At 39.7% G+C, this 27461-nt stretch overlaps 2 protein-coding genes and 2 pseudogenes across 2 annotated transcripts; 1 reads left to right on the forward strand and 3 right to left on the reverse strand.

The window, feature by feature from the left end:
* Positions 1–3071: 3071 nt before the first annotated feature.
* Positions 3072–5309, reverse strand: LOC120419195 (2-phosphoxylose phosphatase 1). Its single transcript, XM_039581867.2, has 2 exons — positions 5098–5309; positions 3072–5016 (listed from the first exon to the last, which is right to left on the reverse strand). The coding sequence occupies exons 1-2, from the start codon at positions 5189–5191 to the stop codon at positions 3374–3376; spliced, it is 1737 nt and encodes a 578-aa protein (XP_039437801.1). The 5' UTR covers positions 5192–5309; the 3' UTR covers positions 3072–3373.
* Positions 5310–9143: 3834 nt separating this feature from the next.
* Positions 9144–22374, forward strand: LOC120419188 (tudor and KH domain-containing protein homolog). The gene is made up of 4 exons (XM_039581858.2): positions 9144–9289; positions 19880–20397; positions 20457–21236; positions 21295–22374. The coding sequence occupies exons 2-4, from the start codon at positions 19911–19913 to the stop codon at positions 21861–21863; spliced, it is 1836 nt and encodes a 611-aa protein (XP_039437792.1). The 5' UTR covers positions 9144–9289; positions 19880–19910; the 3' UTR covers positions 21864–22374.
* On the reverse strand, positions 11224–11915 carry LOC120419189 (guanine nucleotide-binding protein subunit beta-like protein; annotated as a pseudogene).
* On the reverse strand, positions 13020–14429 carry LOC120419196 (glutaredoxin 3-like; annotated as a pseudogene).
* Positions 22375–27461: the final 5087 nt, after the last annotated feature.

The raw sequence follows: 27461 nt of genomic DNA on the forward strand, positions 1-27461 counted from the left end.
GCCACGGCTCGCGGAACTGCAACCTCCGGCCCCGCTGCGTGAAGTGCGGTGAGTCACACCTCTCGGAGGCGTGCGCACTGCCACGAAAGGCGGACTTGGGGGACAAGGCAGAACAAATCAAGCCGCGCGTAAAGTGCGCGAACTGTGACGGCAACCATACCGGCAATTACCGCGGATGCGTCGCGCGCAAGGCCTACCTCGAGGAGCAGGAAAAGAGGAAGAAGAAAGCGTCCCACCCTCCTCAGCGAAGTACGAGCGCAGCCGTTCCTGCAGCTGGACAGCGTACGGTTCCAGCGGAAAACTCAGCGTTCCCTCCTGGTTGGGGGCGTTCGTTCGCCAGCGTGGTCGCTGCCGGTAGCGGCAGTACGGCCCAGCAAGAAGTCACCGGGGAAGATCTCTTCACCCTGCCGGAGTTCTTTGCTCTCGCGGGGGAGATGATGACGCGGTTTCGGAGCTGCCGGAACAAGGCAGAACAATTCCTGGCCCTTGGGGAACTGATGATCAAACACATCTACAAAGGATAAATTACCTGTGATCTAGATATAAGCTTTCTCTTCCTCTATCCCCTTTCCTTTGCAATTTCTGTAAGTTTTTTTTATAGTTTTTTCTTACTCTTGCTAGTGCCTTAGTTAAAGAAATAATTGTTCCTAAATGGATTATGATGCAACACACAGCTGTAAGGAACTCCAAAACTCTGTTATGCACTTTAAAATAACTCATTGTATCTTGATTATTCACCAATAAAACCGAATTGAATTGAATTGAAATCCCCGTTCATGTTTCTTATTCATTCAAACTATTGATTTTCTGTAAGTTACAGTAATTTCACAAAAAAACTGTATATTTGTGTTAAAAAAAACAACAAGTTTGATATAAAAATACATAAAAACTTCTAATACTAGTATTCAGAACAAGCATGTTTTGAAAAGCTGATAATTTTGGTATAAAAACATTTGATAAACGGTTCAAACTGCAGTAAGTCATCTTGAACTATGCTAAAAGAATCCATATACGAAAAACTAAACCATTCAAATATTTTGAAAGAATGGTAATTGTTTTCTATAATAAGATCTAATGACACATTCCGGCGTTGCAACGTCACGATTTTGTCTCTTTTTTTTTTCGAAATATGTCTCGTATGATATCAAAATCAGTTCTAACCTTAAATTATTAGAGATTCGGATTGGAAATTAAATTTTCTACTTTTCATTTGCCACATCGATCACTCCATGACGTTGCAACGGAGTGGGAAATAGCGAAATTTCGACCCTTTTTGATTTTATACAAATCAATAAATCATGTTTTAGTTATTATAAACATTTCTAATTGTTAATTCAGCTGCGATTGATGATTAAACAAATAAAACAACGAATAAATAATTAAAATGTAAGACTTATCAGTGAAAAGTGTAGTTTTTGTCTCTGGAAAATGTGTCTATTGAAGTTTTTTTTGCAGCACTTTTTGGAAAAAAAATTCGAATATTTACATACCTTTTCTGTGTGGACAGCTGCCAAATAGTCGATAGTATAGATCGTAGAGAATTGCGCAAATCGAATGCAGTTTCTTTGGACGACCAAATGAAGCAAAAGGCATCTTGGGTAATAGAGAAAGTACTCACAAAATCTCAGCCAAATAAAACATACAAACAATAAACGATGTTTGAACCCAAGCCAAACCAGCGTTTATGACTGAAAGGCTCGTTAATAAAGACAACTAACTAACTAACTGACGTTGTTTGAAGACTCAGAAAATTGTACATTACATAAGAGTACCTATTTATTGTCCCGCTACAATTTTTTAAAAGAAATTTTCTTTCAGCAATTTGTAACCGTTCAGTTACAAGATCCCTAGTATTTTTAATATGTTAATTTATTTATTTATTATTTAATGTTCTTTGTGGTAAATGTTCAATGTTTTGGGTGACGAGCTATAGGGAAACACCAATATTGTCTAGCGTAGTCCCCCGTCAACAAACACAACAAAATATTGTCTCTTAAGAAAGGGCTCAGTGGGTGCAAGGGGGGTATCCAGTGGGTGCAACTTAAGGGCAAGCTTCTGCGATGTTGGCGGTATTGGGGGATGACGGTTGAGGAGACCGATGACGGATCCTTCGAGGCAGGTTTGACCGCCGTGAATCGGCCATTTCAATCCCGGTGTTCGTGCGAGAAAGTTGAGTGCTTTAGTGAAAGTTTTTAAAAGTGAGCCAGCAGAAGACGGAAGAAGGATTCCCGCATCACCCTGCTGTTCGTTCAGGACCTTTTTAATTTCGTCCACCAAGCGTACGCGCCTCACACTCGCACGGGTCGGTCCATGTACAGTAAGTGCGGAGGAGCCAGTACATGCACCTAATCGTAATAGGACCCTAGCTCTGGATCTGCGGATCCATAACCCGTAAAGGAGCGTTTTTCTCGGGCTGAAGCCCTAATTATCAAGGAGACCCTTCTCGGAACGACCGTTACGGTGATCCCGTGGTCCGCCCGATCGAGCCAACGAAGGAAGACACCGTAAACCTCGACACCAGCCTACGCCATTGCTGGTCAGTACGCGCCATCCGTCCGCCATCGCTCAAGCCAGCCCGCGGTTTTCCACGGCCGCCATTGCCACCCAAGAGCACTGGTCGATGTTCCGTGCGCGGCGCTGAAGCGAGCGTGGCCATCCGAGTGGTGCTAGCCCACCAAGAACCCGAGCCAACCGAAGCCGAAGCAGAAGTAGGAGAAGAAGCAGTTCATCAACGGTACGTACCGCAGCAGTTCCAGAACCCCAGCAACCCCACAATAGCCCAAATTTCCCCCCACATCACACACACAGTAGTTTCCGTTGTTTTTAATAAATTTAGTCTTAATTCCGTATTTTTCGTTAGTTGTCTTTAATAAAACCCATCCCTTGATATTTCCCACAAATTGGCTTTATTTTATTTGATCCGCGTTGTCCTCCGTCACCTGAGGTGAGCCGACTCTGTTTTCCTATCCTAGGGGAAGAGTTAGTGCCAAGAGCTTGCCGACATCCGTAGATAATCACACCTTTTCCCATTACTACCTTTTAAATAAGTATCAAATTAAACAACACTTGAATGCCATTCAATTGCATTTTTATTAGCGACCTGAAATATAAATTACACTAACAAATCCCATTCACCCACTTGCTTTCTTATGACATATGTAAATATATTTACTTTGATTTTCCCTAAATCTTAATTCACTTGCAAAATGATATGTTTTCATGTAGGTCAAACTCGACTTCGTTCTCCGTTCGTCTTTTGCATCTCGTTCAACTAAACTGATTGTTTACATTTAATACTAAACACGTTTCTTTTGTATCACAGATCAAACCTAAAACTGGAACAATAACTTTCTTGTAACAACACGTCAACAACTTAAAAGTAACCGTCTCTTTGTGCCAAACAAGCGTCCTTAAAGTTAGTAGCGTTCAGCGGAAGAAAGTAATCGTCGTGGAGAAAGCGAATGATGTTCTCGATCGGACAGAGATTTGCGCGATCCCCGCGAATGCCACGTGGTACGCTGAGACTCTTGCCACCCTCGCACAGCGCGATCGTGTTGGTGACGTCCTGTCCGTTGTACAGCAGGCGGAAGTAGAACTGGGTGTCCTTGTCACTCTTGTACACTTCGAATGCGAGCCGGGAAGCGTACGGGATGAACGGGGTTTCGGAGGACAGTGCGAGAGCGGCCATTAGGTACTCCATAGTTTTGTCGTGGCCGGAGTAGAGCACGAACTTGACCTTGTCGCCGGAGATCATCTTGAGCATGTAGCCTACTATGTTGCGCAGGAAGCCGTACGCACGGAGTAGGCCCTGCTGGCGCATTTTGAGGCTTTTCCACTCTTTGAGGCCGGCCCACTGGGTGTAGGACATGAGGGCGGCCACGTGGCTCTTTTCGACGCAACCCTCGATGTCCGGTTCCTGGTCTCCGGTAGGGTCGACGTCGTCCGGTTCTTCGGTGTTAGGGGGCGGTTGGTTGAACGTGATGTCGTCCTGATCGATGTTGATCACGTCTTGCGGGTCTTGGGTACTGCTGCTGGTTAGACGGGGTTCTTGGGGGTTGAGGGAGATCTTACGACACGGGAGTGGTGCATCGTGACATATGTGTGACAAGATGGCATCGCGGACTTCGAGTGGGTTGGATTGTCCGACTGTGGGTTGATTTTGTAGTATGGTGGCTCCCATCCACTGGACGATGGCTCCGATGGCAGGGTGCGCTCCGAGAACCTGTTTGCCGTCTTTGTCGAGTTGTTTCTTCAAGTTGTCTGCTTGGGGACAGGCGCAGTCCGCGAAGCAGAATGACAAGCTGTGACTTTCCTGGATTTGAAGGTATTGCCACTTTTCCGGGGGAACCAGACTGAACATGAGCGCCATAGCCGACTGGAACGTCCGGCGGTACCGTGTGGAGTAGATTACGATATCGTCCGTGTTGTACATGGCCGGTATGTTGGTCGTATCGGAAGCGTTGTAAGGTGTGGTTCTGCTGCTAGTGCTGGTGTGCGCAGGTGGTCTCGTGTACAGGGCCAACGCGTGGGCGTAAGCTTGCCGAATCACGTCACCAACCCTGAGCAACTGGGCGACCCCTTTCTGCGTTAGCTGCCCCAGCAAACACGCTCTAGGGCTGGACGGAAGCAGTGGGAAGCCATGGAATGGACCAGTCTTCATCCAGTGACCAGCCGTAGTGCTGGAACTACTATTGGTCAAGTAGTGGTTGTACCTGGTCAGCACTGAATCACCCTCAAAGCCACAATCCACCGAATCGATACCACGCACGTGGGTCATCGGCCCACGGTCACCGTGACGTATCAAGAGTAACACCCCCTGCAAGGACCACCCCTCCAGTGTACCACCTTCCTCTCCGAGCCCGATCTGCGGCGGATGGTTACAGTCCTCATCGTTGATCTTCTTGGCCCGAATCCGATCTTGCTCCTCCAACAGCAGTTGCTGCTTTTTGAACAGAAAAGTCTTTGAACTCAACACACTATTGCTGGCTTCGATTGACCCAATGTATTTGTACATCCCTGCAAGGTGACAGAAAATCGATGAAACTCTTTCGCAACCCAACGTTTTAAAACTCCCCAAAGGAAGCTCTAAAAACCTACCCGCAATCAGCAAAAAGATCCAGATGCTTAAAATTAAATAACAGTAAAGTGTGCGATGTTGCAGCGAGAAGCGGGCGATATCCTTGAGCAACATTTTCGAGACAATCGGAGACAACTAAATTTCGCGTGAGAGGAGGTCACTGCCAAGGAAAACAGCAGCACCAGCAATGGATTTGACGTATTTTCCTAGCTCCGGATCGGGGGTGGAAAACCCACGGGTGGAAAAGCGCTCGATTCGCCTGCGCGCGAAACCACCTTCCGGTGCTCGCCACCAGAGGGATTCATGGGGGTTGTGCTCGGCTCCCCAAAGGGGGTGGTCTTCGATACCGTCGTGAAGTAGTATCGCAACCGGAAGTGACTCTCTGAGACTTTTGAACATATTCCAAATAAATCAGAACGATTCAGTCTAAATTAACCCTCACGTCATTTCCGCCCCAACCCCCAACTCGGCAGGGCTGGTCGGCATCGGACTCATTCATAACAGAACCGTTTCATTCAAAAACAAATGTCAGAGAAGGTTTCGTACCAATACACAGCAAATCACACACAAACGTAACGCACCGCAACCACGTGCCCACCAGCGTCTGTGTTCCGTCCGCGAGGACGGCGGCGCCCCATCGACGCTGATGTGATGATGTGTGAACTGGTGTGGGGTGCAAAGGCCGCCAAAGCAAATACCTCGACGAGAACACAAGCCCCCTTTGTATTGGTTTCGTTTTGGGGGATTTTCGTCTCCCCTTTTTTTGTACCGAGATAAAGTTTGTCGGTGGTTGGTTTAGGAGAGATATGGGAAATTGAATAAATTTAATATGTTTTTGGAAAAAAGTTCAAAAATGAAGAGTGGTTCTTTACGATTTCGCAAATTTCCTTTTTGTATTATTTTTTGGATGAAACTTCTTCTACGCATTCCCTATGTCAAAAGTAGTTTTTCCATACAAGTCTCTATATCTTGAATCTTGTATCTTGAGAAGGGAATTGCTGATCAATTTGGTGTCTTCGGCAAAGTTGTTGGTTATGATTAGGTCTTTTGAAGAAAAATAGGTCCACGGAAAACTTTAACTTTTTTGGAATTTCTAGAATAGGTTTTTTTTATCTTCGCAATTTTGTATATGTGTTAAAGGATATCTAGAGTTTTTTTTTATTAGGTCCTATAAACATATGAAAGACAATAGTTTATTGGTCCTTTTCAAAAAAAACTCTGGATATGATTATTTGAAAAATAGTGTTTTTTTTTTTCATGGATGGTCCACCTCCTACCCATACACATCTTTGTAGCATGGTAGGATTACTAGCACCTATTTTTACAGAGTTGCATTTCTTTCAAGAATTATTTTTACAAGGTACATTCAAAAAAATGATAGGTACTTTTTGTTTGCAAATTCTATTTATTTTGAATAATTTTTAATTCCAGGTTTTCGATTTTTAAAAAACCCGATTTAATCCCACCTGGGGTGAGATAGAGCCTTTCTTACTAAAGAATATAACAATGGTAGAACTTTTTTCAATTCATAACATCGACTTTGTTTATTTATAACGTCAGCACAAAAGAAAGTCTTATGAAGAAAGCAATGTATTATAAATGATATGATTTCCAAAAGAAATAAAAAACGCAATTTTCACCAAAAGAATATTTTCAATCGTACAATATGTTTGTAAGTTTGTAATCAAACAAGCGTTTATGACAAACGCGATCATAGCAAGCTTCCCATGCGCCAGTGACAACGCACACCGCGGTTTCGGTACGATCCCTTTTGTGTGTTGGTATTGTCCGTTTCTTTCAAAGGTACATGCCGCGCGGCATTTCAGAATGTGCCGCAGACACTGTTGCCAGCGATTTTTTGCACTTTTGGTGCAATAAAAAACATACCCGGCAACAATACCATGCAATTCGAAGAAGAAGATCAACAAAAACAAAACGCGCAGTATGGGATTAGACAGCGCGCATTTGCCGAAAATGCGGCGCGTCGTTTCGAGGCTGGTATGCCACGTGTCTTTTACGGGAATATGCGGACGGTGCAGGGAAGCTAGCCATTCAGCTTCTACGAAAGTGACAGAGTCAGAGATAGCTATTTTTAACAACCGCACCACTACACACTCAATCGCGAGAACCTTATGTAGAAAGCCATTGGGGTTGCCAGCATTGAAAACTTTGAAAACGATATAAACGATGAAAAGCTTAGAAAGCTCCTATTGGAATCCAATGAACCCTGTTAAATTAACTTAAGAAATCACGAAAAAATTATGTCTACATTCAGGCGATTTTAGGAGCTCACGGGAAACAAATTGATTGTAGCCGGATGAATGTCCTATGTCACAAAAGTTTTTGCATAAACATTGGACAGTTATGCAAAAGCGGACAGAACAAAAGAAACCGAAAAGCTACGATATCTTACATGTTGGAGGAAACATCGGTAGACAAGCTACTACAAAACGAGTATAAGTCGAGCCACAAAATAGATGCATTCTCGTGCCAGTATTCGAAGCTCAACTTGACAACTTGTCGACTTGGCGAAGAAGCGTCGAAAATCGATGCAGTGTGATTTTTTGGCGATTTTTCCGATGAAAATTCATGCTGAATCGTAATATTTACGGAGATGAAAATGACGTCCAGCCTTAAAGTAAAACCTATACCTTTCTTTAGTAAGAAAGGCAAAAAGTAAATAAATTGTCCACGCTCCATACATAAATGATTTTATTTGTATGGAAATTATCCACAATGGGGGGGGTTTCAAAAAAAAGTGTCCACGTGGTTTGTGGATGGTCCCTAAACAAACGTAACCTATAACTTTGCCAAATACACAAAATTGATCAGAAAATCTTTTCTCAAGATATAGAAAGAATTTAATATATTTACACACCCATTTTGTATCTATAGTCAAAATTGTATGGAGACTTATATGGAAAAACTAATGAAGCAAAATGACTTATTTTGACATAGGCATGGCGAAGTTCATCCAAATAAAAACAAATATAATTTCAAAATCGCAAAACATTGCGAAACCGTAGAGAGAGAATTACTGTAAACGAAAAATAAATCTACTTATTTATTTTTTTGATTTGATTCAGACTTATTTTAAAACATTTTTAAGAAATGCTCATGTAAAAAAAAAGAAAAGCTCACAAACATATTAGACTATTTTTTCAAAAGGTCCTGGCAACATAAAAAAATCATGGAAAAGTTTAAATATGTTTTAGTCTGATAATAATTAAATTCAATTTATTTTACTAGTGAATAAACAGTTTTGGAGTTCCTTTCAACAATAATTTACACTACAGTTCATTTTGATATAGTTGGATATTTTAACACAGGATATGGCAAGAGAAGAAAAAAATAAAACATCAAAAAACTTTCAAGAGTTTTTAAAATATTTCATTTCATCATAAAGTTATTACAGAAATATCAATGAATTATTTTGAAAAAAAATCAAATTATTTTCAATATTTTACAAATAAACAATCAAATTTAAAATAACTGCTCAAGTTTGAAAGAATGAAAATCTCAATAAATTACATGTTTTTTTCATGAACTTCTATATCTCTTGAGATTTTTTAAAATTCTAGCCGTGTCGCCTGGCTGTCAGTGAACGTTCAACGATCAGGTCAATGATAATAGCCCTGTCAAATAACAGGCAATCCCTGTCAGTGATCGATCCTTCATCAAGCCCTGGTTTTAGTTATGTGCAAAAGAGGTTTTGGGTACAGAGCGGATTCGCTAATTCGAATGAAACTGCATTCTAATGAGCGAATCCAAAACCAGTGGAATACAATCCGAATCCGCTCTGTATATACTTCGTAGCGTGAATATGTTGTACCAGAATTTATAAGTATTTACGCCAAGTCAAATACCGAGCGTCTCCATCGACAAATTAATATTATCACAAGTTTTTATTTATTTTCCTCACTGCCCATTTCTAAGATCCCCAACATCCCGTAGCACCCAGACATCGCGAGAAGGTATTCGTGCTGTTTTGCCTGCTCGCTTGCATACAGCCGCGCTGTTTGACCGTTCAAGCTGTGTGCGACTCGCGCTAACCCTCTAACCTAACCCGTCGTTCTCATACCGATGTGAGCAGCTGACAGTGGAGGAACTCGCCGACACCAAGAACGAGGTTTTCGCGTTTCGTTCGTCGCGATGTGATCGCGCGGATTTGAGGCTGAGAAAAAAGGAATAAAAAGTGCCAGAAAAAAGCGTGTGAGTGTGAATGTGTGCGAGTTTGCAAAAAAAAAATCCTTTCAGCGACGTAATTATCCAATCCAATTAGCAGATTAGTGCTGTTGAAAGTCCGGAATCAGTGTGGGAAAAAGTGTGGAGTTTGGGAATTGTTCAGGAATGTTCAGCCAAGAAGCACTGTACACTGAAGAAGTGAGGGGAATACAACGTTGAGCTGTTCAGGGTCAGGCAGGTTGTCGTCATCGTCGAAACTACCACGTTTAGGACTAGCTTGTGAATTGCGGATTATACGACAGAAGAAGAAAAACGCAGAACACGATTAGATAGCGGCATAATTCGCCAATTATAATTAGTAAATTGATTGAAATCGGCAAAGAACGAGAATAAATCATTTTTCTTATCAGTGGGCAGCCCTCGGAACACGCTCTACTCTTTGCTGGAGAGTTGTTTTGATTGTTCCGGTTTGATAAATCGTGCTCGAGGAAAAGCAAAACAACGCAAAACCGGGAAAATCAATAAAATGCATTTTAGTGTACAGTAATGTCTCATTGGTTTGATACCTTCTATTAACTGTCACTTTTTATTCCGCGCTCACGCATACTGTCAAAGCCAACATTAAGAAGTGTGAGTACGTTTATTTTGAAAGGAGTCGGCGTATTACAAAGTGACTCTGTTCGATTGACATCCTTGTCTAACCAATAGGGTTCTACTGTACGACCAATATCCCTCAAATTGGTCCAAAATTACTTAAATCGGTCAAGATTCGACAACTGTAATACAGTCAAAATGAGAAGAACGACACGTTCAAGCGTTTCAAAGTAAACAAACCAACCAAGGTTAAGTTCACGTCGGTTTTCATCAGCAACAGTGTAGTGTTGAAAGAATTGCATAATCTTCCGGATCAGCGCGAGGATCGGGTTGCTCGACATTTTCCGCATGATCTTTCAGCAGGACAGGATCGGTCAAACGTGTCTTGTCCACAACGACGACGACGCGCGTTTGATCTTATGTCATGAAGCTAATTTTAGAGCATACACGACTATCGCATAGATCGCTGTGGTGTGTACACAGAAAAAAAAATCCGGTAAATTTACATCATTTATGATGTACCAAAAGTGCACGTCATTAATGATGCTAATTTACATCAACTTCATTTTAAATTTACATGCCATCCGATCTAATTGTGTAGAACAAAAAGCGTTTCGAAAACATGTAAATTTCCGATGAAATCTACGTAAATTTCACCAAGGTTCAAATTTTTTTCTTTTGTTTTCCTTTCTAATCAATTCAAGCATATGATTCCATTGAAATAATGCTTATTATTGACCAGATAAACAAAATAGAATCATTTCAAACTGCAGGCAATCAAAAGCTTGAAAAATAGTATGGGATTTTAAATTCAACGAAGTTATACAAAATTTCACAAAATGCACATTTGTTTGACATAAATTCAGGTTGTGATTTTAGCTCTGCGGATTTTACTCAGAAAAATGGCAATACTTACAGTTAAGCAATTCAAATCGTGCACCTTGCACCTTTAGCCGAATACTTATCTCGATCTACTCTCCCTTCAGGCTCGAACTGTAGAACTGGTGATGAAGTCGAACACGGACGGCTCGACCGAAACCACCTGATGCAGATTGACTGTAAGGCCGTCGTTGCAGTTGTTGCGTCCTGTTGCATCAATCCAGCGATCGGCCAAATTCAAACCCCTTTGATCAGCGGCTTTGTCGAGCTGTATAAAAAAAAAGTATAAATTTATACTCCACAATTGTAGTGAATTTATTACAACCTACCAGCTGCGTGTAACTCTTCTGAGCTGCTTCCGGATGGGCTGCTTTCCGAATGATGTTTCGATGTGACGACGGTTTCTAGTGTCCTCGCTTCTACGAGTAATCGGCCACGCCGCTCTTCTTCTTCTGGCGACGACTCGTGCCCCTAGATTTATTTAGCGCACACACGAATAATTCTTAGCGAGTCGACACGGACACCTGCCAGACGCGGATGATGTTGTCGGAGTAGCCGGCTTACAGGGTCTGTCCGTCGGTGGACCGGGCCAGCGACAGGCACTGCGGCAGGTTGGCCTTCGACGGCTTCAGCGCCTCGACCATGGTCTTGCAGGTCAGGTCCCAGATCTTCATCGACGGTCCGTAGGCGAAGCACAGACCTTGATTAGGTTGGAGTGGTTCGGCGAGAAGCGTACACAGGACCCCCAGTCGGAGTGACCGTCCTCCTGGATGGTGTACTTGCACTCAGCGAGCGTATTCCACAGCTTGATGGTCCTGTGGCGAGCCGGACACGATCTGACGGTTGTCCACGGAGAACGCAACCGACACGACCATGGTATTCGAAGCGACGGGTCGACTTGCCGGCGGCTAAGTCTCACAGACGGAGGGTCTTGTCCCAGGAGCTGGACAGGGCGTAGTTACCGTCTGCGGACAGCACGACGTCGCTGATGAAATGCGAGTGGTCGTACAGGCGCTTCTGCGGGATGCCGTCGCTGGCGTCGTCCCGGGTCAGCTTCCACACGATCAGGGTCTTGTCGCGCGACGAGGATCATGTCCGTTTACTTGGGGTTGGTCGCGATCTGGGTGACCCAGCCGGAGTGGCCAACCAGCTAGCCGCGGAGCTGCAGCGTCTCTGTCATTGTTGATTAGAGCACTTCACTTTTGGCAGCGAGACGCACTGTTTTACGTTTCGCGGAGAAAAGCACTTTTTTAACCGTCCGGCATGATTCATGAAATGCTAGCTGAAACAAACGAATAATAATTATAGTAAATTATCACAAAAAAGCAGGTGGGTTGGTGCTCGATTCTTACCGGAACAGCTGAGGGATTGTTATCGAATTGAATTTAGAGACGGAAGCGCAAAATCGGGAGAACACCAAAAACACGGGACAAACGAATGTGGTGCAACAACAAAAACGCAATTTTTTCTGGGGTCGTGGTGTTGACAGCTCACGCAGAAAAATGTTGACTCAGGGTTGCTACGGTCAATTCATCTGTATTTCCTGGCATCATAAATCTGTACATCAGCATTAGAATGCCAAAGGGAGCGTTCTTTATTTACGTAACGCAGCTAGGGGAGAGAGGAGGTGTCGGCGTCTGAAACGAAATGTTACGAAAATGGGGGTAGTGGGGGTGTGATAAAAAATTATGTTACGTAACGCATAATTTTCATATAACCACTCATAAAAAATTGCAAACAGACCTTGTGTTACGCGTTACAAGGGGGGTTGGGGGGTATCTTGGGGGGATTGCTCAATTGTTATACGATTTGTTACGAAGGGGGGGGGTCAAAAATCCAAAATTTTGCGTTACGTAATAAAAGAACGCTCCCAAACAAGCTCCCAAAGTATTCAGAAGAAAAGTAATCAATTTTTTTATTCATATAAAAGGTCTTTGGCAGAAGAAAAATAATCAACTTGTTTTAATTAAAATATATAAAAGGTTCTAAAAAAATTTCAAACAGGATTAAATTTTAATTGGTTAAAAATATAGTAAAAGCTTTTGTTATAATCGATTGAACATATTTTGAACACATCTCATAACGCTAATTTACCAAAATTTACAAAAAATGATTACGTATGCACAACTCGAGGGGAAACAAGATTTTTGGAGTCCCCGGAATCACGTTCACCTATAAATTTTATTTTTTATTTTATTTTTTTTGGTTTTGGGTATTTTTTGAAATGTTTTAACCAAGTTTTAACCAAAGGAACATTAAAAAAAATCTAAAAAACAAAAATTTTATAAAAAGAAATAAAAATTTCATTGTTGTCAGAAAAATACTTTTAACGCAAAATTTGTCGCTGCATTCAAAAATATAACCAATCTTACTCAATTTAAGGTCCCAATTCCCATAACAAAATTTGGCGTAAAGTTTTGTCGACTCCAACAAAGGCTGCACCTTCAACGCACATCACTTTGATCTGCTGATACCGTTATTTGCAGTGGTCAGCTGTCAAGTTGACAAAGTCGATTGTGTATTTTTTGCAAAACATTCGCGGATTGCTGGAAAAACTACAAAATTAATTCAATTTTTACAACATTTAGCTCTTCGTGATGAGGTAATTGTCGTCTAGCGTTAATAATTTTCAACAACTTCACGCACTCAACGTCTCCTTCAGCTCGCCGCCGGCCAGCAGTTCCTTTATAATGTCCAACCTACCGACGAGCACCTCCTTCACGTAAACCTGCGGATAGATCGGCCAGTCCGAGTACGTTTTCAGGCCCTGTCGCACCTCCTCGTCGGTCAAGATGTCGAACGTGTCCTAGGCTTGGAGAAGCCACAGCGGGGTGTGTCGCAGTCACCCTTTATGAAGATCATTACGTTTGCGCGGTTGATGAGCGCCATTAGCCGATCCTCCAGCGGTACCGTCGGAACGGCGTCGATCTGGTGCTTGAGTTCCTCCGCCGGAACGTCCACGAACTGAACCGCGGAAAACTGCTTGGCCAGTTCCGTCATCACCGCGAGAATCTCCTGGCACTGTTCCGCCCAGTCAGCGGAAAACAACGCCACGGTTAGGGCCGGCGAGCTGATGAGTTTGTTGTACTGGTCGACACTGGTCACGGTCGTGATGGTTTGTGGAGGAGCTGCCCGGCCGGATAATCTCTGGGGATGATTCGAGAGGAAAAACAAGCCGTGCGCGAGCGACGAGAGTTTTCCAGAGGAAATCGCAACTTTTCGCGATGACCCATGTTGAGGCGCCCTAAAAACCACAAAGAAGTGGCACACACCAAGTAAATAAGATAAGTACTTACTTTTGATTTGATGCGGCTGACAGTACGTTGACGGTTCCACTAGACTCACTAGAAGAGCTGCGAAGGTGGATCGCTTTTTTTCCACTCCGACTCCGGTATCAGTATCAGCAGCGGAAACTCTTTTCTAAACCGCACAAGTTGTTTTTCATTCTCCAGCAGGTGCAAGCGGGAATAGGAATGGCTTTCTGAACACCGACCGAAAATGTCCCCCACTGCAATCGAGACTGCTTATTGAATCTTGGTAGTTTGTTATTTAATCAACTTGAAAAAAGAACAGATTCCGCGAGCAACCAAGCGACCTGCAAGAACACAACTTTGTTTTGATTTTGCTTGCTGTCAATCCCTAACGCAGGCAAAACTTAACCGATTTTACATTGTTTAACGTTTACGTTAAACATGTTTTAAATTAGTTTCATGGTTTACATGCTTTTCGTGCATTCATATCTGTTGATTTTCCTGAACGAACTCTTCATTTACGTAAAATTCATCAATAACATTGAATCTGATTTTACATGTTGGCTCTTTAAGTGAAATTCAACCGTTTACATCGGATTTCAAATTTACATGAAGTGAGTTTACGTATGAAACAATGTTTACGAGTCAGGTAAATTTACACTTTTTTTTCTGTGTAGATCGGTATATTGGCCTTTAACTGTTTGTGCTCAGGTTCCCACACATACCGCACCACACTAGGATAGAAGATATTCAAAATAGTGACTCAATTTGTGCGCAAACACCGGTTGATGCCGTCAGTCAGGCAGGGGCAGTTTGGGTGATCGCGTTTTAAGATAAATGCTAATGGAAGTTTGTTTATGCACTTGCGAGTGCAGCTTGGTGATTTTCTTCAAGATCTTGAGGAAGTTTTCTTCGAAAACGATACATTTATTCACATTAACAAAGCAATTCAAATTGACTTGATCAAATTATAGGAGAATGAACCAAAAAGTGTCGAACAAAAAAATGTCAAATCACTGAGTTTTTACATCCATCGATTTTAAAACTATTTCTCGTGAATGCTTGCTTGAAGACCAAACGTTCTCGTTAGGCCTAAAATACAACCAAAACTATATCACTTTGCTTACTAGCGACTGCGATAACGAAATGATAAGAGTTTTACCAAATTAAGAAACACGGTATGAGCTACAAAATCAGTCGTAACGGAGAAGGTCTGGGTGAAAAGTGTTTTGTTATATATTGTGTAATTTCAGCCTGTAGTAAAGAACATGATTTAAAAAGCTTTACTTTCTGTTTTTGATCACCTCCAACAAGTATTTATAACAATTACCGGACAAAAAAAAAACAATATTTTAAATTTCAAGCATGATTTTATTAAAATATTGAAGCAAAATTTACCTTAAATGTTTAAAACATCAGTACAGTGCTACTGCCAAATATTTACAGAGTATCTGCAAATTTATTGTGGCAAATGGGCAGTATTCATGATTGCTGAGAGTCGCAGGACTCTCGCCCTTTGCTATTAGTAAGTATCCAGCAAAGCAAAGGGTATAGCATGCATTTGATACTGTCAACTCCCATTCGGCTGTGTTCTCGTCGCTGTCATGTTGTAAACTGGAGCCGAGGGAGGTCCTGTTGTGAATTCTAGTTGGAGGTGGTCCGAAGATCATTGAAGAAGGTAGAATTCGCCATCACCCAAGACACGAAGGCACGAAGGATAGACCATGTCTTGGGGGGTGAAAGGATGATAGGATTTAGTGATAATACCACAATTTTAATATTTGTCTTTCTCTCTTATTTCAGACAAAATGTCTGGTCCGAGTCCAAGGTGTTGCAAAAATCTTCCACCATACAGAATGGGGTCTTCCTTCTATCATTTCCTATATTCTGAAAAAGGTGGTGCCCCGAATGTGGACATATAGTTTATCACATTTACTCCATATGGTGTGAACGTGACATGCTGTATGTTTGCTCTTGGTGCATTGGTTATTTTCAAAAACAAGCTAGATTTTTCCTATTCTGTTAAGATAAAATTTAGTAAAATCTATACATCTATTTATTTTGCTATTGCTATAACTTGTCCCTTAACCCATAAACTTTAACTACTCAATTATTCTAACTTGGAATCGCAATACATTATTGTAGAAATGTAACTGCTGAAAATAATTTGGTAAGAAATTTGGGCATAACTGTTAATATGATTAAAGGTACGTTCAAACTGTTTTATTATATATGTTAGCTATTCAAGTTTGTTTGTCTTGTCCCATATTTCACAACTTCAGTTGTTTTCTAGTAAGCTTCTCGTTACAAGTTGGTAGTTCTGAAGGTTTCTTTATTCTTTCTTTCTGTGTTAGTCTGTTATTCAATGTTCGATTTTATTTTACATTGTACTTATCCCATTTTTTCTCTCTTTTTCTCTTTCATGTACCTTGCGAGCATACGATGACCGAAAAAGTCATTGTATCAGCCAACACACGTGTATTTTTCACAAAGCCGCGAAACAGAACAAGTATTTTTATAAGTGCGTGAATAACAATCGGTCGTAGAAGCTCAAAAAATGTGAGAACAATATCGCGTCGTGGTTAAGTGATAATAAGGCGAAGAAAGTAGACGACGATTCCGCATGAAGGATATAGTGGAAATTCTGCGTTAATTGTACAATGGATGAAGGTTTGAAGTTGACACTACCAAAAGGGAATGGTAAGATGCAATAGTAATATTGCTAGGTTTGATAGTGTCAAAAGGTAAGATCAAGAAATAAGGATTATATGAACCTATCCAGGTTTTTAAGCGGGGATGGCGTTCGAATGCTGAACGCCCGAAATGTCAAAATCGCGCAGTAGCACCAACATTAGAAAAAAAAATGTGGCGGTCATGCCATGGCACACTTTTTTCGCAATGTTGGTACCACTGCGTGATTTTGACATTTCGGGCGTTCAGCATTCGAACGCCATCTTCGCTTAAAAACCTGGATATTGTCATAACTATTGTATTCACTGAAAATTCTATCCACTTTCTACCCCCAATGTGTCCTGCACTGGGGGTGCCTGGGGTAACTTCGAGTTGACCTGGGCCGCCCGAGGAATTATGTCGTAGGTGGTTCGTGTACTTCTCACTCACCTCTCCTCGCGGCAAGGTTTTCCGTAGGTCTACACTCGAACATGCAACATGGGACAGCATGAATCTTCAGCTGAAGCCGGACGAATGTATTCCGAAATTACAGAATTACAGTATCTGCAAATTTATTGATTTTACTTTCGTCTCTTTCAAAAAATATTTAAGATCAGAAAGAGAATCATTATGGATGAAAATAAAAAAAATGGAAAATAAAAATAAATATTTCATTGTAAAAATTGGCAACGGCTTATTGAAAATATTACTAGAAATATTTTTTTATTGAAATATTGATTGCTTAAAAAATTTGTATTTTTCTTAAGAGGCAGTATTTGTAAATATTGCTCGGTATGTTCTAGAGGTCGTATCGAAGTGCTCCGATTTGGATGAAACATTCAGCGTTTGTTTGTCTATACATGAGATGAACTCATACCAAATATGAGCCCTCTACGACAAAAATATAATATAATATAATGATAGGAAAGTGGGGTAAAAAGGGGATTGAAGTTTGAGGTCCAAAAAACATGAAAAATCTTAAATTTGCTTGCATTTACCTAAAACTTCATCAATTCCAACTCTCTTAGATGCATTCAGAGCACTTCAAAATGTGCCATAGACATCCAGGATTGGTTTGACTTTTTCTCATAGCTTTTGCAAATTACTGTCAAAAATGTTTTTTTTTTTAAACCTTAATATCTTTTTGCAACAGCTTCCAACACCCATACTTCTATAGGTCAAAAGTTAGTGAATTTCATAGACTATAAGCCAACGGTTTTAACTTTTTGGCCAATCGCAGTTTTTCTCATAGTTTTTCGATTTTTCTATAACAAACATTTTACAACGTTAGTTTTTGCCCTGTAGGCCTCCATAGTGGCACTTTTTGGTCTAAATTTTGTCATATACGGAATCCTCGGAAAATGTCACGTAAGTTAGAAGTAGCAAAAAGCAAATCGACTTTTCTTCGTATTTTTATTTGCATGAAACTTTGTCCATACATTCCCTAGATGTCAAAAGAAGCCATTTTGCATGATTATTCAAGTTGGTTATACATAATGGGTATGTCATTATATAAAAATCTAAAAGACAGGAATTTTTTTTTTTTTTTGTGTCTTTGGCAAAGTTGTTGTTAGTTAGGAAAGCTAATAAAAAATATCTTACTTTTTATTACTGGAAAATGGATTTCTGCATAATTCCGAAAACATGGCTATAACAAATTTTAATTTATTTTTTGGATGCAAAATTGTTTTACTACTTAACATGATAAAAGTTACCCAAATATCTATTGATATTCTACCTTAGCCTAAATAAGTTACTTTGACCCACTCTTTGCAAAACAAAACATTAATTTGTTAACAAAATTTTCATAAGTAAGAAAAAATGGTCGTAATCAGCAGTGTGACGTAATATTTGTCATTGTCATTTTGAAGCATATTACTAAAAGCATTTCATTTCACAGTCATGATGATAATGTGCTTAACAGTAATATTAGGTTTTTATGTATTGTTATCTTAGTTATCTAAGTTGCAAAAAACGGTGGCCGTCATACCCCCGCAATAGGGGGATGGGTCTAAAAAGCATTTTGTTTTAAAAATCAATAAAAAGTATACAAAAGTTTATTTTAAAGATACCAAGTTAGATAATTTCTATGAAGGAGAAGTCCAACTAGGATCTGTACTGAGTTGGAGTTGAAAATAACGATTTATTTTGATTTTAAATGAGTTTTTACCTTAGGTTGGCCGTCTTAACCCCATCTCCCCTATGGCCTTTTTAAAGTTATTTTTTGGCAACTATTGGTTCGATTTTCAGTTTTAAAAATAAACATATTCGAGGCTAAAATTTTTAAAAACCCATGGCGCATTTTTTTTTTTAAAGATTTATAATATTGGAAAATTGAAATGAAAATTTCATGTTTTAGCATTGAAAATCTAACCAAAATTTGACAACTGAAATCGTTTTTTTTGGGTTATTTTAAGGATCTGAGCCAATTTTGAGCGATATTGTTCAAGATTAACTTATTGGTGAGCATAAAGCTGGTGAAAAAAATTTTTTGGTCGTACAAAAATGACTTTTTGAAATCGTTAATAGTCATAACTCTTCAGGGTCGAGTTTTACAGCTTTGTATGTTCGACAAAGCTATACAGCAATTAATTTCCAACGAGAATCTCAATTTTGGGAACATTTGAATGGAAGTAGTGCACCTTGCAGACAGAACCGTAAGATAATTGGGATTTTCGTACATTTTTTCTATACAAACTTCACCCTTGAGAATCAATGGGTAAATGTTGACCGATTTGGCTCATATTTGGCCAAAAGTCCCACGTAGCCTAGTCGTATAACGCTTCCGCCTCAAATCCCGGCTCGGACCAACACAACTGGTGATCTTTTCCCTTCTGATGGATTCGTTTGCATAGTAAAGGGAAGGTAGTGTAACTTTTGTGTTAACTTTTTCCTCCACATTTTAACTTGAAATTAAGAAATAAATTGCCAATGAATTGTTTTTGCTATGTAAATGCAGCCCCGATGCTCTTCATGGGTTATGGGCAAAATTTACTATAACTAAAATAGCTCAAGGAGCACCGCTCTACTTGTGGAGCGAGGTTTTGAAAAAAATCTCATATTTTGGGCACCCTACTGTAAAGCCATAGTATCGATATTTTCTAGAGATCATAGTTTTTTCAAAAAATAATAGCTTTGGTTCTAGATTTCGCACTATCATGAACATAGGGGATCGTGCAGTAACCACATGGCCTTTAAAATTTCCTTTTCAAACTTTTTTCAGTAACCTCCCGAAGCTCACCCACTTCTCCGCAATGATGAAATCCCAATCGACGGTCCCAATCATCCTGGGACTGTCCCTGCTGAGCGTCGGCGGAGCGTGCGTGTACGCTTTCCTCAAGAAGAAAAAGAACGAATTCGCCGACTCGAGCGACTCCTTCACCGGAAATGCCGCCACCGCCTCCTTTGACGAAGCCGACTCCGGCATTTCCAACAAGATCGCCCGGCTGGTCCGCATGATCAGCCAACAGGAAGAGGTCAAATCGGTTGAGGTGACGCTGTCCAACAAGATCGTTCCGCTGGTGGTGGGTCGCAAGGGGTACACGCTGAGGCACATCCAGGACAGTACCAAGACGGAGATTCAGTTCCGAGAGCTCGACGAGTCACACCAGGTGTGTACGATTCACGGCACCGAGGCGGGCATTCAGGCGGCCGAGCAGCTGATCATGAAGGAGGCGTCGCGACAGATTACGTTGACCGAGGAGATGCTGGTGCCGCAGACGGCTTGCGGGAAGATTTTGGGTAGGTTTGAAGGGGGGGTTTTAGAGTGATTTTGGAATTATACATTTTTGTGTTTGCAGGTCGTTGTGGCGATGCCTTGCAGGAGATTTGCCGCAAATCTATGGCCAAGGTTTGGATTGAAGGGTCACGTGTTCTTGGGGAGAATCGGCGTATCATGATTACTGGCACTCAGGATCAGATCAACGTCGCAAGGTCACTGATCGAGCAGAAGGTTAAGGACGATGCCGACTTCAGAAGAAGCCAGGAGCAGCTGGATATTCGTCGCGAGCCACGAATTCGTACTCCGCCAAGTAGTATGACGGCAACGCCGGTTCCCCGCGAGGTTCTCCCGCCAACCTCCGAAAAGCTCAAATCGTTGAGCTCTTCAGGACAGCTGGAGGTATTCGTGTCCGCTGTGGTCTCCCCGAGTCGGTTCTACCTGCAACTGGTAGGACCGCAATCAACCGAACTGGACATCCTGGTCGAAACCATGACCGAGTATTACAACCAGCAGGACAACCGCGACCTGCACCAGATCCGCAAGCCATACCTAGGCCAGATCGTGGCCGCCGAGTTCAACGCCGACGGAAAGTGGTACCGGGCCGAAGTGGTGGCCATTCTGCCGAACGAATACAAGTCTGGAGAAATTGTTTTGGATCTGTACTTTGTAGACTACGGCGACAATCAGTACATTCAACCTGCCGAGGTGTACGAACTGAGGCCGGACTTTTTGGCGCTTCGATTCCAAGCGATCGAGTGCTTCCTGGCACATGTCGAGCCCAACGCGACAGTAAGCTCGACCACGGGAGAGGAAGACTGGGAACCGGCGGCGATTTCCAGATTTGAGGAGCTAACACATGGTGAGTTACTTAAAGTTCTGAATCGTTACCATTATTTTATTCCATTTAATATCTCCAGTTGCTCAGTGGAAGAAGCTGCTGTCCCGCATCGCAACCTACAAGAACAAGGGTCACCGCGGTGGCCCATGTCGTGAAGGCCGCGAGGGTTCCCCCGTGCCCGGGGTCGAACTGTACGACACCTCAGCGGACGGCTCCGACGTGAACATCGCCGTCGAGCTGGTCAACGAGGGCCACGCGAAGGTCATCATGAACTTTGGCGATCTCAACCGAAGCCACGTGCTCCGACTGGACGGTGGATCCATCAGCGAGGAGCGCCCAACCCAACCCAGCTCAACAACGTCTCCGGACACCTCGAGCAATTTTCTGAGCCACGAAAAGGCGAACGGAACCGCACGGAGCGTTTCGGAGCCGAAAACGATCTCCGTTGACGTTCCCGCCAAGAACGACGAAAGTGAACGGCTGCTGCAGGCAGAGCAAACTAGTTCAGCAGGAAAACACGAAACTGTGAATAGCACAACTGTGAGTGAGAACAGCGCTGGGAAACTGAACGGAAATGGACTGCTTTCGCGGGATTGGAACGAGCTAGTCGAGGAAGAGGAGCGAAGGAATCCCACACTGACACACTAATTCCCGTCTGGCTTAGTTCAACGTTTTATTCACTTTCAAACATACGATTAGAGTTTGCTGAAGGAAAACTCGCAATTTGTTCTTTAACTATTAGTTAGAATTGTACATATAGCTTGAAGCAAAGAAAAAAAAGATAGTTTCTTACACCTTAATTACAAAGTAATTTTAAAGTGATCGTTGTTTGAAACCCCTAAAACCCCAAGTCTTCCTAAATTTGTTTAAAACTTCTTAATAGTTTAGGGCTTGAAGCAAGCAGAGTGTAGTATTGAATTAAGCGAAAGCTAAGATTAAGCAACACATCATCGGAGTGAAATTGTAGGACGTGATTTTGAAAATCAATCATATATCAGAGCTAGTAGGAAGAAACAGAAACGAAAGTATATTTTTGAACGTTTTGAGCCGCAAGCTGGTGGAATAATTATGAAAGACTCTTGGGAACAGACCCAGTTTAAACATCTTTTATGTGAATTAAATATCAACCGAATAAACTTATCGCTGTTTGGCAAGGAAATATGTCTAGTGTTTAACTTTTCCGAAAGAACTGTAAAGACAGTGTGAGGTTCTTGATCCCTCTTAAATTTTCGTTAAACTTAGTCCTAAGGAGTAATTTTAGTTTAGAGCAACACATGACTCATGGTGAGAAACATTGGAAAGTGATAAACATTGAATAAAGAAGATAATTAGCGAAAAAAAGTGCACTGTATTCCGCCGGGGAATTGAACCCCGTTCTTTATTCAATGTTTAGCACTTTCCAATGTTTATCACTTTCCAATGTTTATCACTTATTCAATGTTTATCTGTATTCAATGTTTATCACTTTCCAATGTTTCTCACCATGAGACATGTGTTGCTCTAATTTATACGGTTACCCTCCTTCTGGGTCAAAAACTCAAAATTACTGTGTAATTTTAGTTCCTGTTAAAGGCTGATACGCAGATGGGAAGGAACGCAAAACTCCATACAAAAAAACGCCCAAGAAACGGTCAAGGAAAGGGTCACGAAAAGATTTTTCTTAAGCGGTACGCAGCTGAAAAGTAACAGAAACGGAAAGATTGCGTTTGACGTTTCTTCGCGCGGTGCTTGTTTGTAATATGTTTTGATGAAAAAATCAATGAATTGTAATTTTTCTTTTTGAATGCGACTGATAAATACAAACGTTTTAATAATTTTGAATTGGATATAATAATATTTAAAATTCCCGCCGAATCTCAAAAAGCAGAATATTGAAACTAAAAGGAGAGATTTAGTTTTTTGGTAGAAATGGAATAAAAAAAGAAGTTGTCTTTATAGATATAAAATTCAAATAACAAGCTATGGTCTCAATATTTGAATGAAAAAAGTGTTTTAAAATTCATTTTACACCTGCCCAGTTGTTTTGCACTCATTAGTTTTCAAAATATCCAATCTCCAATATGGGTCATTCCATCTGAAGCGGAACAGCATTTGAAAATTACCCTCTCCGATCCTGCTCAAATTTGGCAGAGCTGTTGATACTATCAAAACATGCAAGAATCCCAAATTTCATCCAAATCGGACCACCCCCTCCATTTTTGTACCTCCCCAAAAAATCGACTTTTTGGCGATTTTTGACCAAACCTCCTAGTTTCAAACGGCGATAGCTCAGGAACCACAAATCTTAGAAGGTCGGTCTTAGACTCAAATTTGAAGGAAATTGGACGTAGAATCCATTTCCGTGATCAAAATTTTGATTAATTTATTTTTTCTACCTGTATTGCGCAATTGAAAACTTTAAACGGCCGTATCTCAAAACACCCCAACTTATTTTTTTTATTTGACCTCACCATCGTGTTCCCCGGCCAATTTTACATAAGAATCACTTATCGACAGAAATGAATATGTTTCGTTCCAGAGATATCGAATTTTAAAGTTTTGTGTTTTCGAAATTGCCTACATGAGCTTCATTCGCTGCATCTGCTAGAAGCACACAGGTGGGCTGATCAATAACTACTACCTGGTCATTTATTGAAATAATATTTCATCATAATTAATCTTTATCAAATTGGGCAAAAATTAACTGTATAACACTGTAGGAATCTGGAGTTTAATCGCGAATGTTTATCTGCTCAAAAAAAAAATGAGGTGAATTTTTGTGCTAACCCACAGGACAGAGCAATAACGACACACAGTAAAGGGCAGAATTGGATTCCGACGGAGCGAGCAGGAAAATGCAATTAATCTTGTTAGTAACACTGAACAATAAGTGCACGATACATTATTGAGTAAAACATATGAATTAAAATGAATAAAATTTGTTGATACGTTGTACTCTAATGAAGAACGATCACAAGGAGTAGAAAAAGGATTTCTGGAAAGTATAAAACTGAAAAATGTAAGAAAATCACAAAGTTTGATCTGCGGCTAATTCCCCATATTTAGTTGCGATGATTTCGATACCCTCCGAACAACAGTGTTTTTTTTTCTTTTATCATTCTTGGATTCTTGGAACACAATACAACTGCTGTCCTCACGTATAAGGTTATTTTTGGATTAAATGTAACTTGACCAAAATCATCTTTTAATCAAATGGAGCTGGCTCACAATATAAAAATTGATTTAATATGATCAATCTTTTGAACCATAAATCAGATTTGCCAAATTATGGTAAAGTGTCAATAATAAACTATAATAATAATAATAAAGCAGGTTTTGGGGTTTTTGCTGAATGACACTATTTTGCTACCGCCCATGATAAAGGCCCTAGTCATGGCCTAGGAGGTACTCTAAAACGGTTAGCAACACGTAAAAAACGGTGCATTCAAAATAACCCAATAAATATTCTTTTCACAAAAATAGATTGATCAAGGTAGGGGAACAGCATCTAATTCCAACGTTCCTCTAATGTTGCCATATCATCGCTTTGGCATTCAACAACATACGAGAATTTCCCCTATTAGCCATTTGAATAAATATTTGCGTAAAATTTAAAAAAATAAATTAAATCAATCATCTCCCAGAACACCAGGTAGCAGTTATTGATCAGCCCGCCTGTGTGCTTCTAGCAGATGCGGCAAATGAAGCTGATGTAGGTAATCTCGAAAACACAAAACTTTAAAATTCGATATCTCTGGAACGAAACATATTCATTTCTGTCGATAAGTGATTCTTATGTAAAATTGGCCGGGGAACACGATGGTGAGGTCAAATAAAAAAAATAAGTTGGGGTGTTTTGAGATACGGCCGATTAAAGTTTTCAATTGCGCAATACAGGTAGACAAAATAAATCAATCAAAATTTTGATCACGGAAATGGATTCTACGTCCAATTTCCTTCAAATTTGAGTCTAAGACCGACCTTCTAAGATTTGTGGTTCCTGAGCTATCGCCGTTTGAAACTAGGAGGTTTGGTCAAAAATCGCCAAAAAGTCGATTTTTTGGGGAGGTACAAAAATGGAGGGGGTGGTCCGATTTGGATGAAATTTGGGATTCTTGCATGTTTTGATAGTATCAACAGCTCTGCCAAATTTGAGCAGGATCGGAGAGGGTAATTTTCAAATTTGCACTTTTTCGTGCACAGTTGAGATGGAATGACCCATATTTTTTTTTTCGTCGAAAAAAAAAACTTTTTGCAGTGCTGTACACAGACATGCTAAATATAGTTTTAAACGCAGGAAAATGCATTTCCAATGGTTTTCAGTTGGTTAGACTTCTATTTCCTTTAAAATTTGGAAGTTTTTCGAAAAAATATTTTTTTTGCCCCCTGATTTTCGGACCGATTTTGAAGGGGGGGGGGGCGACATAAACTTTGAAAAATATTTGCAACGGCCAAAGAAAATTTCAACAAAAATCTGAAATTTGGAAAATTAAAAATAAATAAATTCAATAGATCAAAAATGTTAAAATTCGAAACGAATGTATAAGTCGAAATTTCAAAAGTTTTAAAAATCGGAAATATAGAAATTCGTAAATACAAATTTACGAAAACATCGAAATTATTAAAATCAAACACTCTATTTCTTCCAAAATTAAAAAATCTAGAATGAAAATTTAAGAATAAAGAAATTCAAAAAAATAAAGAATTAAAAAATTTAAAAAATTTAAGAATTTAAGAATTTAAGAATTTAAGAATTTAAGAATTTAAGAATTTAAGAATTTAAGAATTTAAGAATTTAAGAATTTAAGAATTTAAGAATTTAAGAATTTAAGAATTTAAGAATTTAAGAATTTAAGAATTTAAGAATTTAAGAATTTAAGAATTTAAGAATTTAAGAATTTAAGAATTTAAGAATTTAAGAATTTAAGAATTTAAGAATTTAAGAATTTAAGAATTTAAGAATTTAAGAATTTAAGAATTTAAGAATTTAAGAATTTGAGAATTTAAGAATTTTAGAATTTTAGAATTTTAGAATTTTAGAATTTAAGAATTCCAGAATAAAAAATTAAACATTTGTACCAGCCATACATCCTAATTTCCTTATTTCCTAATTTCCTTACTTCCAAATTTCCTGATTTCTTAACTTCCTAACTTCCTAAACTCCTAATTTCCTAGTTTCCTAATTTCCTAACTTCCTAATTTCCTGATTTCCTAATTTCCTAACTTCTCAATTTCCTAACTTCCTAATTTTTTAATTTCATAATTTCCTAGTTTCCTGATATCCTAATTTCCCAATTTCCTAACTTCCTAACTTCCACACTTCCTAATATTCTAATTTCATAATTTAATTTCCTAACTTCCTAACTTCCTAATTTTCTAATTTCCTAACTTCCTTATTTCCTAACATATTATTTTCCTTATTTCACGATTTTCTAATTTCTGAATTTCCTATTTTCCTTATTTCATAATTTCCTAATTTCCTAGCTTCCTAATTTCCCAACATATTAATTTCATAATTTCTTAACTTCCTAACTTCCTAAACTCCTAATTTCCTAGTTTCCTAATTTCTCATTTTCCTAATATCCTAACTTCCTAATTTCCTAGTTTCCTGATATCCTAATTTCCCAATTTCCTTACTTCCTAATTTCCTAGTTTCCTAATTTTAAAAATTTCTTTATTTCCTTATTTCCTAATTTCCTAACTTCCTAATTTCCTCATTTCCTAATTTCCTAACTTCCTAACATTCTAATTTCCTTACATATTAATTTTCTAATTTCCTAATTTCTTAATTTCCTTGTTTCATAATTTCCTAATTTTCTTATTTTCTTTATTTTACTAATTTGCTATTATCATAATTTCCAAATTTCCTAATTCCCTGGTTTCCTAATTTCCTAATTTTTTAATTTCCTTATTTCATAATTTCATAGTTTTTTAATTTCCTTATTTCATAATTACATATTTTTTTAAATTTCAGTTTTTCTTGTTTTAGAATAAAGATTTTTTTAAATTTCTTTTATTTATTGATTTCTTAATTTTGTTTATAATTGTTGTTAAAAGTTTTTTAATAAAATTTTTTAATCTATTTAATTTTAAGTTTTGAATATTTTTAATCTTTTTATTTTTTCCTCGAAATAACCTCAATCGCGCACACCGTCAATCGCGCTCATACCGAGCTGTCAACTTTTCTTGGGGGGGTCACGAAAAGAACACGCAACATTTCTTGACCGCGTTCCTTCCGATCAGCATACCGTACTTACACTGAGCAAA

The sequence above is a fragment of the Culex pipiens genome, chromosome 2 (genome assembly GCF_016801865.2).
Source record: "Culex pipiens pallens isolate TS chromosome 2, TS_CPP_V2, whole genome shotgun sequence".
Taxonomy (NCBI): Eukaryota; Metazoa; Arthropoda; class Insecta; order Diptera; family Culicidae; genus Culex; species Culex pipiens.